Source organism: Apteryx mantelli, chromosome 4 (assembly GCF_036417845.1).
Source record: "Apteryx mantelli isolate bAptMan1 chromosome 4, bAptMan1.hap1, whole genome shotgun sequence".
In the NCBI taxonomy this organism is placed as follows: Eukaryota; Metazoa; Chordata; class Aves; order Apterygiformes; family Apterygidae; genus Apteryx; species Apteryx mantelli.
In genome coordinates, this window is record NC_089981.1 from 14,416,728 (window position 1) to 14,429,970 (window position 13,243).

A 13,243-nucleotide genomic window follows, 5' to 3' on the forward strand; every position below is an offset into this window, starting at 1 on the left:
ATGGGGAAGTTGTGGCAGAAATATTTCAAGTAAATTGCACAGCAGAAGCACAAGCTTACCAGAAGCAATGAGATCCCAGAGGCATGTGAAGTTTTCTTTGTCAGAAAGAATCAGTGGACGGGGAGCTAAAATATATATTTTGGACAGCTATTAGAGTAATCTCTACAGGGTGACTGTGGAGCGTGATCACCTAGACCATGTCATATTGTGTGGGGGTTTGCTTGCGTTCTTGCTTGCTTTCCAATGCTGTCCAGATAAATGGACTTCATTTAGTATTAGCTATGTGCTTCTTTTGGAAACATTTCTATTTAAAATCAATGTCATGGCTGACCATTTGCAAGATTTTGTGTTCACATTACCCTTGCAATCAAACATTTTTTGAGTAAAGATGTCTCTTACACGTGTCAGATATTTTTTCCCTTCCAAGACAATATTTCACATATGCTTTCTTCTTTCTTATTAACTTGCTCTTACCATTGCATGTTTGCAGCATAAATAGATATCATAACTGTGCTATATGACTGTTGGCACTTAGACATCTGGTCTGTACAAGTTTGAAACAAGAAGTAAACGAGGAAATTATTTCAAGACTTTAAAAACGTTTGTGGTCAGGCCTCACTACTTGCCAGGTATTTTTGCTCAGGCAATGCAAAATACAGAAGCAGCTGTTTAGTCCTCATATTAAGTCATTATAAGAATCTGGGCCAATGTGTAGAGGAATCAAATGTTGTTGTTGTTGTAGTTGCTTTCCATAAGCTATGGTCCCGCTGTTGCCTGCTAGCATCCGGCAGCCAGAAGAGAAATCAGAAAAATCATGGCGTTCTTCCCCAAAACATTAAAAAAAAAAAAACAGTTTTTAAATTATAAGCCTTAGCTTGAACTGGCCGTGTGCCCTAACGCCCTAGCAGTTTCAGTATGAAGGGGGTCAGTGGGCCCCATCTGTCTTTCTACCTGCCCCACCCCGGGTGAGACAGACCAACCTCTGAAGGCGCCTGTCCCTCTCTGTTGACAATGGTGCTCAGCTAGACAACTGTCCTTCATTGCATGAAGAATTCAGACTGCTACAAATAGGTGGGGATGATCCCACCTTTAGCTGTGTCCACAGAGTGTGAATGCTGGGTGAGGGACAGTATCCCTGTTAGCCTTGAGAATCAGGATTTATCCCAGTTCCGTCCTGCTGGCTGCCATCCACATAACCCACCACGGTGAGGAGAGGACACTGAGACGTCTGCAGTGTACTGGAGCATGCCTGTGAAATGGGAACCCACTCTGCCACCCCCTGCATAGAGCAGAGGACATTCGGGGAACCAGAGCATTTGTGACATTGTCCCAGGGTTTGGTCCGTAGATCTGCCGCTCTCCTGTGCAGCGAACACCTTCTTATCTTGAATCACACTTAAGCCATGTTAAGGTGCAACACAAGTGCAAGCCAGTGTTTCTAGGGAACGTGAAGTGAAGGAAGGAAAAAGAAAGTGCTTTAGTTACTTTCAGAGTGCATTACACAGATGTCTTTCTCCCTCACGCAGCTCATTTGCTCTTTTCCTCCTGGCAAGGTAGGAGTCAGGGTCCCGTGGCTCCTCGTGGCTCCTTCGTCCTTGTGGAGAACCTTAGCTGCTATAACTAACCTCCCTGTGGCAGCTTTGGCTGGCTCTGAGATGATTTAATCTTCCGTCTTCACATTTCTTCTCTTCCCTCCTGCAGGAGTAGCTGCTCCAGCTATTCCCTTGGAATACATGTTTCTTCCTTTGCCTGGGCCTGTAGATGTGCCCTGTTGGGCTAGGAGTTATCCTGCGTACAGGAATTATTCCCAAACAACTCTTTTTTTTCACTGACACATAAACTTGTGCCCCCCAATGCTTTCTTTGCCCCCAAATGCTTTCTTGGGTGGCGACAATTTCCTACAGTGAGCAATTTATCTTTCACTTGGATCTTTGATTCTGTTTTAGTAATAAACAGTAAAATGCAAAATCTGAGGCAGAGATGAAGGGCAGAGGGGATGGCTAGGAAGGAGGGCATTAGTGATAGGTGAACTACTGCAGAAAGGCAGAGAGTTGCTGCACTGGAATGGGAAGGGGAGAAGCTTCTCCTCATATCATCTGCATCAGCAAATGACCCAGCCAGCATCTAATATCAGCAGTTTACTTGCTAACCCATGGATTCAGCATATGACAATGCAGTACTCCTAAGAAGGCATTTACTCCAAAGTAAAGGGGAAGGAAGCCTTTGGCACAATTGCTTCCAGCAGCAGGTGACCAACAGCCTTGCAGACACCTTGGGCCATTGTTTCCTAGCTGAGTAGATTACAGAGTAGATGGAGTTTGTCTGACGGAAAGTTTACACCTGGGAGAGCTCGGACTAATGGGATGCTCTGCCTGGAACACATTTTAATATTTTTGATAGCATTCATTTATTTATTTGCTGGTGTCTCAGCAGTGCTTGGAAGCCCCAGTCCTGGGCCTGTGCTATTCAAAAAGAGAACATAAAGGGAATCCCTGCTAGTAACAGAGTTTGCAATGTCATTCCAATCAAAACATGAATTTTCAGTGTCTTCCTAATTACTGCAACAGCTAAAACCAAGCTTTTCTTCAAAAGGGAGCTTTCAGTAAATTTTCCAAAATGGAATTATAGTGAGAGAGACTTGATTTTCTCAGCTCCTGAGAAAATGTTACGACAGTTCTACACCTCACCCTTTTCACGCCAAACTTTTCTATTCCACAGTTTTCTCATGGCACTTTTCATCTCCTCATTTCTCAGCGTGTAGATGAGTGGGTTCAGCATGGGTGTGATGACAGTGTAAAAGACAGCTACCCTCTTGTCCTCCGAGAGACTACTGGATGGGCGTATGTAGGTGAATGTGCATGGCCCAAAGAAGAGAATCACCACAGTAATGTGGGACCCACAGGTGGAGAGGGCTTTGTACCGCGCTTCAGACGTTCGCCTTTTCAAGGAAAACAAAATGACAATGTAGGATGTGACCAGGATGAAGAAAGAGACCAAACAAATCATTCCACTATTGGCAACGACAATGATGCCCACAACATAGGTGTTGGTACAGGCCAGTTGTAGTAGGGGTTGGACATCACAGAAGTAGTGGTCAATTTTGTTGGGACCGCAAAAAGGGAGGCTAACGGTTATGAGGGTCTGCACCAGGGAGTGCACAAAGCCCCCCACCCATGAACCCATCACCATCCAGCCACACACACGCCTGGTCATGAGGGTGGTGTAGTGCAGGGGTCTGCATATGGCAAAGTAGCGGTCATAGGCCATCACTGTGAGGATGAAGATCTCAGCGCCGCCAAAGAAATGTAACCCAAATAGCTGTGCCATGCAACCCCCAAAGGAAATGGTTTTCTTCTCAACAAGGAAGTCAGCAATCATTTTGGGAGCTGTGACAGAAGAGAAGCAAAGATCTGCAATGGACAGGTGGCAGAGAAAGAAATACATGGGGGAGTTCAGACGTTGACTGCTAACTACAGTGACAACGATGAGCAGATTTCCTGCCACAGTAACAATATAGAAGAACAAAAACACCACAAAACATATTTTCTGCACCCCTTGGTTCTTTGAAAGGCCCAGAAGAATGAATTCCTTCACACTGCTTACATTCTCCATGTTGGTCAGTCAGGTGGCAATATGCAATATACAGCTTATACCCCTGGGAAAACAAAGACAGACACATGATTCATCAGCATTTTTTCATTATTAATGATGAGTTCTATATCAGAAGTGGATACAAACCAAGAAAGATATAGCATTAGTATTAAGCTTATGAAGTGTTTAGTTTTTGTCATGTTTTTTTTTTTAATGGCTATTTAATTCTCCACAGTACAAAACTTCTGTCATGGCTTTGGTGGCACAGAGATAGGTGCACTCTGTGATATGTTCCTTAATCCTGGTCCTCCAGGATTTTGAAGGACTGGCTCCATGGCTGATGATAGCCTTCCATGCACTAAGGACAAGGCCAGAGTGCTCACCTTGGGCACTACAAGGCAGATAATGCAGCATGTTTGCCCTCAGGGGAGACAAAGTCCCTGACAGAAATCTTTGTAAAATGGGTGTCTTTAAGAATACCTGGAAATATTGCTCAGAATGATGATTGGCTTTATAAGTACACATGATCTTTGAATTCTTGTTTAGAAGGGAAATGTACCCACATGCAGAGAAAAGAACTCTCTTGTGTTTATACATTTGGAAACGTAAATATGAAATGTCACAGGCTGAAAAATGAGTTCTGGGAAGGTTATCTATCATGGAGGGGAAAAAAATTGCACATATGACTTAATGGAGTATTTCACATTGTTCTAAATCTCAGCATTGTTTCTATCAGAGGAAGGAAGAATGAAAGACTCTTGTGAGATCTTCTGTCCCAGCACTGTACTGATTTTACCTAGTGTGATTTTTGATACACTCTGCGTGATGCTTTCAAGGGTTAACTTAGCTTAATGAAGCTAATCTAACTAAACTCCTTCAACAGCCAGTATAAGTCTGATTCATAGGCTGATTCAGAAAGACTAAATTAGGGTCCTTTGCAGAACCCTTTTTTCCTCCATTCACTATGAGGAGCTTAAGCAAATTAGCACCACCAGCTTAGAATGACCCTCAGAGAATAATCCCTTTTGGTGCCAGAAAGTAGCTCAGAGCTTTTTGTAATGCCATCCACCTGTTTCAGGTTATGGCTGAGCTCCTTGTCCCTAGGCATTTCTACATCCATACAGTTTCTCATTCGAGACAAGGTCACATTCCAGCATAAACATGGGACTTCTTTGGTTCACCCTGCATTCCAGCTACAACCCATCGAGCATTACATGTCACTAATAAATGAGTAGCCTACATCTTTAGAAAGAGTGTAACGTCTCTAGCTTGCCATTATGCACCCAGACCACCAGAGTTCCTTTGGCAAAGAAGTCTGGGAACCACCAGATGAAACTCTTCACAGAGAGTTTAAGGTCAGCCAAAAGCAGGCACTCTTTTAATAAAAATATCCCCTGTATGGGCTTCCTTCTAGGATCAAAACATTCCCCGTCAGCTGGTGTTAAAATGCACCATTTTAAGTCCTGCAGAATTACATCACAACCAGGTCTTCTCATTTGTCTTGGTGATCTGTGAGCAAATCTGTGGAATGATTCAGTTAAGCCAAGTTATCTACCAACTACTTCCATCTGCAGCATAATCAGAAATTCTCATGCAGGCATGAAGTGATGAAGCATCCACAGGAAACACTGAAACTGAGAAAAGCCAAGATTACTTTCAAACCCACAAAGTGAAGCCGAGAGAGGAAATGGGGAAAGTTAAGGACTTTTCCTATGCTTACAGTTGTACTTACACTAGATGAAAGTTTTTCAAGCAGAAGGGTAAAATTTACACGGATGGTTCCCCTTCAGATATTTCTACAAGGAAAAGGATCAGTAAGAACAACGGGAGGTCAGTTTCTCCCTCGTCTTACCAGGTCGTGATCCTTTCTACCCCTCTTCCTTCTACTGAGCAACGACGTAGACTTCTCAATAAAATAAATGACAGGGATGAAATGAGCACACCTTTATGGCTGTGCAGTACCCAGTCGAAAAGAAATAGCTGGGCTCCATCCAAGCCAGAGCATCACTGGAAGCATACCACAGCAATCGCAGGGCCATGTTTAGGCAGTCAGAAAGGAGTGACCAAGAGAGAAATGGTCGGGGGAAACTATATGCCTGAATACCAGCAGATGGCAAATTCCTGAGCTAAAAACAAGGTGTGCATCTACAAAAGGACCGACTCACACAATTCAGACAGCTCGGCTATGTATCTTGCTTGATAAGGTCCTTTCCATCACCACCAAACTGCATTTAACAAACTACCCATCTGTCTGATCTCATCTCATCGCCTTAAGTCATGTAGGCACCTGTACCTAAGCTAGGCATATTACACCTGACCAGTCTACTTGTAGATGTGATGAATCATGTGCTGCAGGTACCCGTTTCTTACTGTTGACTCCAAGAGGATTACTAGAATGACTAATTCAGTAGAGGATTGCCACCAGTTATGGCTTATCTCTTCAAGTGCCTTTGCAGGGGTAGACCTGAGCTATATGACATAATGCAATCAGCTGCAAAATAAAATGAATCTCATGTGTACTCTTAACATCTCAAAAAGGGTGAGAAATTGCACCATCTCCTTACTGCATGCATTCTTCCCTGAAATCTCAGGTGGTTATGGGAAACAAAAGAATAATATCGAAGCAATCGAATCTGCAGCTGTAGAACTAGCTCTGTGTATGATTCTAGCCAAAGATAACTAGAGACAGTTGATAACTTCAGTGGAAGTTCCTTTCTGTATTTTCACATTTGTGCAAGAAGAAAGGAAAGGGAAGAGGAAAGCAAAGCAAAGCAAAACAAAACAAAACAAAGCAAAGCGAGAAGCCAGAGAAGCTGCAAAACTTACCTCGCCTGTGTTTAGAGATCTAATATTTTGTGTAAGGGCTGTACAACTTTATCTCCTCAACTTCTGTCTTCCCTGGTAAAATGTGTTATAGCACAGTGCCTTTAAAGAACATAGAATGGCTTCTGGAAAGCTTCCAAAACTTGCTTAGGAGGTGGCTGTTAGTGTATAATCCAATCCCATCTAATGTATTACTTGCTTTCGTGTGTCACAAGTGTATCTTGATGTTTCCTGCCTATGTGGGAAGTGGTTTAATAGGCTGTGTGGATGATGTGACCTGGGTGTGCTGAATGATGCTTTCATATCCCAGCAGCTGCAAAAAGGGTTGAGAAGAAAAGCGTACGAACCTTTAACCCTCTCGCAGGAAATCTTCCACCTGAAGGGCTCTTGGGGCTGGAGGAGGGAGGGGTGGAGGCTTGGTGAAGGGAAGGCGTGAAAGAAAGGGGCAAAGGAGGAGAATGAGTTCTGTCTTGACTGAAAAGTTTAAGTAAATATATTTTAAAGAAACAGTTGTCAGTCAATGCTTTTATAATGATATCACAAAGGCATTTCAGGGTTTCTCCATAAGAAATAACAGTCAAAGGAGTAGCTGAATATTCAACTGGACAAGCATATGCATGGACCTATGCAGTTAACGCTTCTCGGAGTTCTTCCTTACTCCAAGCTGATAGTTGTATGGATTTCCCATGTGTAAAGGGCCATTAGGTCCACTGCTCTGGCTTCCTAGCATTGTGAATGCTAAAACAGTCCGTTTGTAATCTAGATATTTTCTCTCCTTTTTTAACTTCTGTGTATTCCAAAAAACATGTAAAAGTGAAATCTTCATTAAAGAAAAAAAAAGAAAGAAACCTCAAGCTGTAGGAAGAGTCACCATCCTTCAGGGATGGTAAAGAATTCCTATCACAGGAGTCTTTTAAGGACAGCTTGGGCTCATTTCTCTCAGGAGTGGTTACGATTAAGTTTTGATAGGGACAGAAGATGTCCTGGGTGACCTCTTGATGACCCTCCAAGTCCTATCTCACCAGAAATTTCATCACTGGAAATCCAGTGAATAAAGCCTCTTTGCAAGATTTTGCATGTTTTAACAGAGGTCAGTGAATTACCAAGTCAGTCAAAAAAATCCTTCATTTACGAATTGGGAAACTGAGGGAGGAAGTCATCTATTTAATGCCAATGGAAGTCAGCGAGTTTAACCCTGACTTAGTCACTCTAGGCTCTTCTGCGTTAAAAAATGAATGTCTCTGGAGGCAGATGCATCTGATCTACCTCAGAACTGATTTTAGGATGCGATTAGGTGTGAAATAGACATCTAGCTTTTAAACAAAATAACTTAGGGCGGACAAATCTCACTGTTATAATGGGCCCCATCTTTCTTAACCTGAGCAGCTGCAGTCAAAGGTGAACCTATGAAATGAAACAAACGAAGCAAATAGACATGCTGATTTATAGCAGCATATCATCTCAACCAAGGCCCAAGTCAAATTCATCATGGCTCTGAACTCTACTGTGTATTTGTAGCTTATGCCTCATGGATGTCAGGAAAGACATTGTCTCAGCTACTGTCCTTTCCTTTGTTTTGCTGAAATTTCTGGAAATGTGGAATGGCCTGATAGCAACATAGTTAATGTCTCCATCTCCTCTGCACAGAATGCCAGCGATCTCCACAGTGAAAACAGAAATCCTACAGTTAATGAGAATAAATACTGGTAAAGAAATGCCTTGGTGAAAACAGCCCCCTAACTTAAATATACTTTTACTGTCACCTGGAGTCTTGGGCAGCTTAATGAGGGTTAACAGTAGTCACTACAGGAAACAAGAGTATTGGGTAAGAAGGTAAACAAAGTCTTACAGTCTTTGGGAAAGGAAGAGGAACAACAGATGACAGAAGCCAGAGATCAGGCCAATAGCGTCTGGCCTGCTAACCTAGTATGAGTCAGCCTGCCACTTTCTGTACCCAGTGGCACACATGGCAGCAACTTGGCTAGCATCACGTTCATGTCCTTTTGTTTCCCTAGCCAAATGGACTACCAGAGGTGACTTAATGCACAAGTCCAAATGAAGAATTGCTGCTACCTCCTGCTGCAAAATAATTCCCCGTAGGGTTGCGCTTAGTGCCAGGAAAGGAGAAAGGTCTTTTCTCCATTTTCATTCCACTTACCTTGGCACCTGGCTCTGGACACCACTATGGCAGCAGGTCATGCTCAGGGGAGCTGTGATTTGGACAAGGAGGGACTGTGCATGATGAGATGAACGAGGTTTTGCAGCTGGATAGTGAATACTGGCAAGGGGTTTGTTGATAGAGCCATGGTGAATGTGTGTTGTGAATTTGATGATGGGCAGGATGGGGACAAGGCACGGTGTAGAGGGAAGTTGTGAAACTTGAAATGGATGCTACATGGCCAGGGGCTGTCTTCGTGGAGTTTGTGAAATCAGAAGTGCCTGAGGTGTGGTGAGGGACTGTGCTGAAAGATAGTATGAAGTGGCAGGTAATACTGTGGGTGCTAAGCTGTGTTGAAAGACCTTGTGACATCAGAAGCGGACATCGTGTTTTGAAGGGTAACACTAGGAGAGGTTGCAAAATTGTGGCTGCTGAGGTGTCATAAGGCTGGCTAGAGAGTTCAAGGAGACCCTACTGTAGAACAGGTAATGTGAAGTAGTAGGGGACAATGTATGGTGACAGCTTCTGTTGGGAGAGGTTTTGCAGTCAGAAGAGGACACTCGGTAGTGATGAGTGTGCTAAGGGAGGTTCTGCAGTGACAGTGGACCCTTGGGTAATGAGAAGCTGTGTTGAGGGAGGTTGTGAAATCAGCAGCAGGCGTTATGGAAGAGAACTGACAACTTCTCAATCTGTGTGACCTTGAGCAGCAGTAGAGCATCTTCTGCAAGGTCTGTGAAACCAGAGCTATGCTGCTGGTGTTTGATGCAGGCTTTCATTAATTAGTTTCATTAAGGAAGTAGACTCAGGTTTTGAATATGCTTTGGAGACAAGAGACCAATCTTACCAAAGCCTTATAATAGATATACGAGAACTGTGAGTGACTTTTTCAGCATGCTTTTGCACGGTCTATGGAAGTCATAGGATGGTTACTTCACTTGCATTATATGGAATGCAAAGTTTTTGATGATTCGGCATATCTCCACAGGGCGTCCATTACAACCAGTATGACAGTACATGACAGTACATATCAATGGCCCAGGCTGATGCTATTTAACATTATGAAATCTGTTTGAAATGCCTTAGATAGAAAGCTAATTACCTGACACTCCCTGAATGCCCAATGGAGAGAGAGGCACCTCCAGAGGATATAAACCACCATCGTAGACCCTCTCAATCACTGACAGTAAGAGACATGCATTCTCAGAGGTGCCATCTGCCACATGTTTGCAATCTATTTCTTGTGGTCCAAAAGAAGTCGGTGATAGGATGACTGCAAGGAATAGGGATCATGTGCAGAATTTTCTGCCCTGAACTAACATTAAGATAGCCAGCCCAGCCTACCATGGAGCATGCCCTCAGCAAGTGAGCTATGTTTGTCCTCTGACTTGCTCAGTATCTCTCTGGGAAGATGCCAGGACACAGAGCACTCTAGAAGGTCAGTGGTCATGGCTAAGAAGAATGCGTTCCTCGGGGGCCACCAGCGCCCTGAAAAAAAAAAAAAACATTTCTGCTTTCCTGGGGACAGTTGAAAGGAGACAGGCAGCCAAGGTTGTTAGTGCTGAGTGTGTTCCTCAACATAGTCCCTGTACCAGTGGCATGAGGTGCCTGCAAGGGACACCTGCCACCCTGAGGACAGCAAATCTAACTCCACTCATCACAAGAGTTTGAAATAGTCTTTATCTTCTCATTGATTGCAACATAAGGCACTCACAGTACTGTTTGTATTTCTGCAATGTGGTTGAGGCCTGGAGGAAGGAATCTGTAGGTGCATATGCGTGTTTCAGAGCAGTCCAATTTTCACCACATGCAGAAGGGTCAGAGAAAGACTCTAAAAAGACTTGATTTGTTTCCCTTTCCCAAGCCTCTGCCCTCAGTAGTTATCCCCACCCTTCCTTTCCAACAGCTACCCCCTTCTCAACTCCAAGAGCTCCTACTGCAGTCAACCCTCTTCTCTCCCTCACCTCAGCCTACCTCAAACATCAAACAAAAGTAGCAAACAAAAGTCACAATATCACAAAATAGGTCTAATTTGTCTAATCAAAGACAATTCCTGACTGTAGAGGCAGAGAGAGAGACCTATTCTTCTTCACCCCATGATACCCAAAGTCTGAGTGAGATTTGTCCCTCTGGAGCCAACACCTGCCCATTTTGAAGCTTGCACAATCACACTGTTAAAACTCTTTTCTTCCTCTTCATTTTGTAAGTAAGTGGCACACAACAAGCACACTTCTTGTCTGCAGGGTTTCTGTTGTATTACTGCGAATAAATCGCTGTGTTTACTATTTTTCTAAAGTCCCTTTCAGGTCAAGCTGCTAAAATACTTTAATTCTCTGGGGCCAGAGGTGACCGACGAGTCATCAAATGCTGTTAGAGCCCTGTGCAGTTTGGGGAGACTCCTCCTATCTGCAGGAGAAAGAAATAGGCACCTTTTTACACATGTTGTCAAAGGGAGGCCCAGAAGCATTCGGGGAGGCAGGCAAAGGCTGATAATGCCCAAAGAGGATTATTGATGCCTAGCACCCAGGCTGTGAAGGCCTCAGTGTCTGATCTCCCTTTCCCACCCCATGCGCAGCAGACAAGCCCTTTCTCTTTTGGGGGTCTTGGCAGGATTTGGGGCGGGACATTGCACAGGAAGTGATTTTTGAAGGAAACACTGGAAGAAGGGACATCCTCCTCTGGAATAATCCCATTCCAGCTGATTCTCATATTCCAAGAAAGAAAAAACAAAACAGAATACAGTTACTCTGAAAACTTCCCGCAATCTCTACTGACTGCTCATTTGTACATCTCCTTTATAACAGCATTTGGCCAGAGTACGAACGCACCAAGAGCCTTTCACAGATGCATGCAAAATCCCACAGCATCCCTGGGAATGGAATCCCTGGCAGGTAATTTTCTCCCCACCTACTGTAAAAGCAACCAGAGGAGTAGAGCAGAAATAGGAAACTGCCTCACAACATGAGAGAGCCCCATTCTCATCTGCCGCTGACTTCGTCCCAGCCTCCTCAGTACAGTGAAAACACTCCTTCCTGACAACACCTGCTTCATTACGCCACAGGAGACAGAAACTGAATCTGCAGGCTGAAAGAACTTCCTTGTCTTTTTCACAGAAACTGTTTCCCAGAACATCCATGGGATGAATCAGAAACCAAGAGAAAGACACTAGAGCTGATGCCAGGTCCCAGCTTCTCTGAGCAGTCAATTCCGATGCACTGCGGCAGGAAGGTAAGCATTTCTGGGATAGGTTCAGCACTTCCTTGCCATCATTAATGCTTTGGGATGTTCTCTGTCTCTGCTGTTCCATCTTCATGCCCTCTCTCACAGACATCCACACACACACTCAATCACTGCGTAGAGTTACCCCCTCCTCATCTCCTGCTCCTCCCTCTCTATAAGTAGCAATGTTTCCTTCTGCTTCTTTTTTTTAACTCTGTTGAACTGCCTCACCCTGTCTTCCTGCTTCAACCTCTCCAAATTTCTGCATGATTTTGCCTTCTCCTCAATATGTAGCACCTTGCTGTTACCTTCCCAGACATCAGCCATGCATACTCCGTGAGCGATAGCTGTCCCAGGCCACAAGGCTGTAAGTATAAAAGCAGTGTATCAGTCACTAAATTCCCCTCTGTCTCTTGCAGAAACAGAGAGAAGAAGAAACTTTCTCCATTTTGGTTATTTCACAGTGACTGATCAGTTCATAATGCTCTCCTTTCAAAGCAGTTCAAGCCTGGCTGAAGGGACTAATTAAAGTGGGACTGTGCAAAAGGCAGAGCCGTCATATGCTCTCCTCAAGTTCATGGAGAGCTTCTGCCTCATCAGCTCTGCCTGTGGCATGTTGGGAAATGGCACGGTCCTGTGGTACCTCGGCTTCCGCATCCGGAGGAACCGCTTCACTGTCTACATCCTGAACCTGGCTGCCGCTGACTTTGGCTACCTGCTCTGCTTCGCCATTGAAACAGTTCAGTACTTGATGCAGTTCAATGTGGGAGTGCAGTCTGGGATATTCCTCTTCCTGGATCTTTTCACATATGGGACTGGCTTGTATCTCTTGACAGCCATCAGCATTGAGAGGTGCCCGTCTGTCCTCTGTCCCATCTGGTACCAAAGCCATCGCCCAAAGCACTTGTCTGGCATCATCTCCGGCCTGCTCTGGAGCCTCTCGCCGCTGCTGAACATGGTGGGGTATGTTTCTAGCACTGTTCGCCCCTCTAGCAACTGCCACATACTCCTCATCACCACTGGAGTCCTGGACTTCCACTTCTGCACACCCCTCATGCTGGTATTCAGCCTCACCCTCTTCCTCAAAGTCAAGTGCAGGTCCCAGCACCTCCAAACAGGCAGGCTCATCACCCTGATTATGCTCACCATCCTCTTCTTCTGCTTGTTCCGAAGGGGAAGGAAACACACAGCCACACCATAGAGTCCATACTTGTCAGTTCCCAGCACACTCTCCTCCCTAAGATGCAGGTGCAAATCCCAGGCTAAGAGGTTTCTGAACCTCTTGAAGCCAAAGAGGGCTGCACTGATGCTCCCGTCATCTGGGGCAAGTGCACTGCACTGGGTAGCGCTGCCCTGCCAGGGAGTGCTGGGCAAGCACCTAGGCAAGCAGCAGCCCCACTCGGAGCACTACCATTCGACACCAGTGCTAGCAGCAAGGAGAGAGAGCAGGAGGGAG

At 44.7% G+C, this 13,243-nt stretch overlaps 1 protein-coding gene across 1 annotated transcript; it reads right to left on the reverse strand.

The window, feature by feature from the left end:
* Positions 1 to 2,705: 2,705 nt before the first annotated feature.
* On the reverse strand, positions 2,706 to 3,611 carry LOC136991958 (olfactory receptor 4S2-like; the record flags this gene model as incomplete). The annotated part of the gene is made up of 1 exon (XM_067295459.1): positions 2,706 to 3,611. A coding segment is annotated over exon 1 (906 nt), but the record flags the coding sequence as incomplete, so codon positions are not given.
* Positions 3,612 to 13,243: the final 9,632 nt, after the last annotated feature.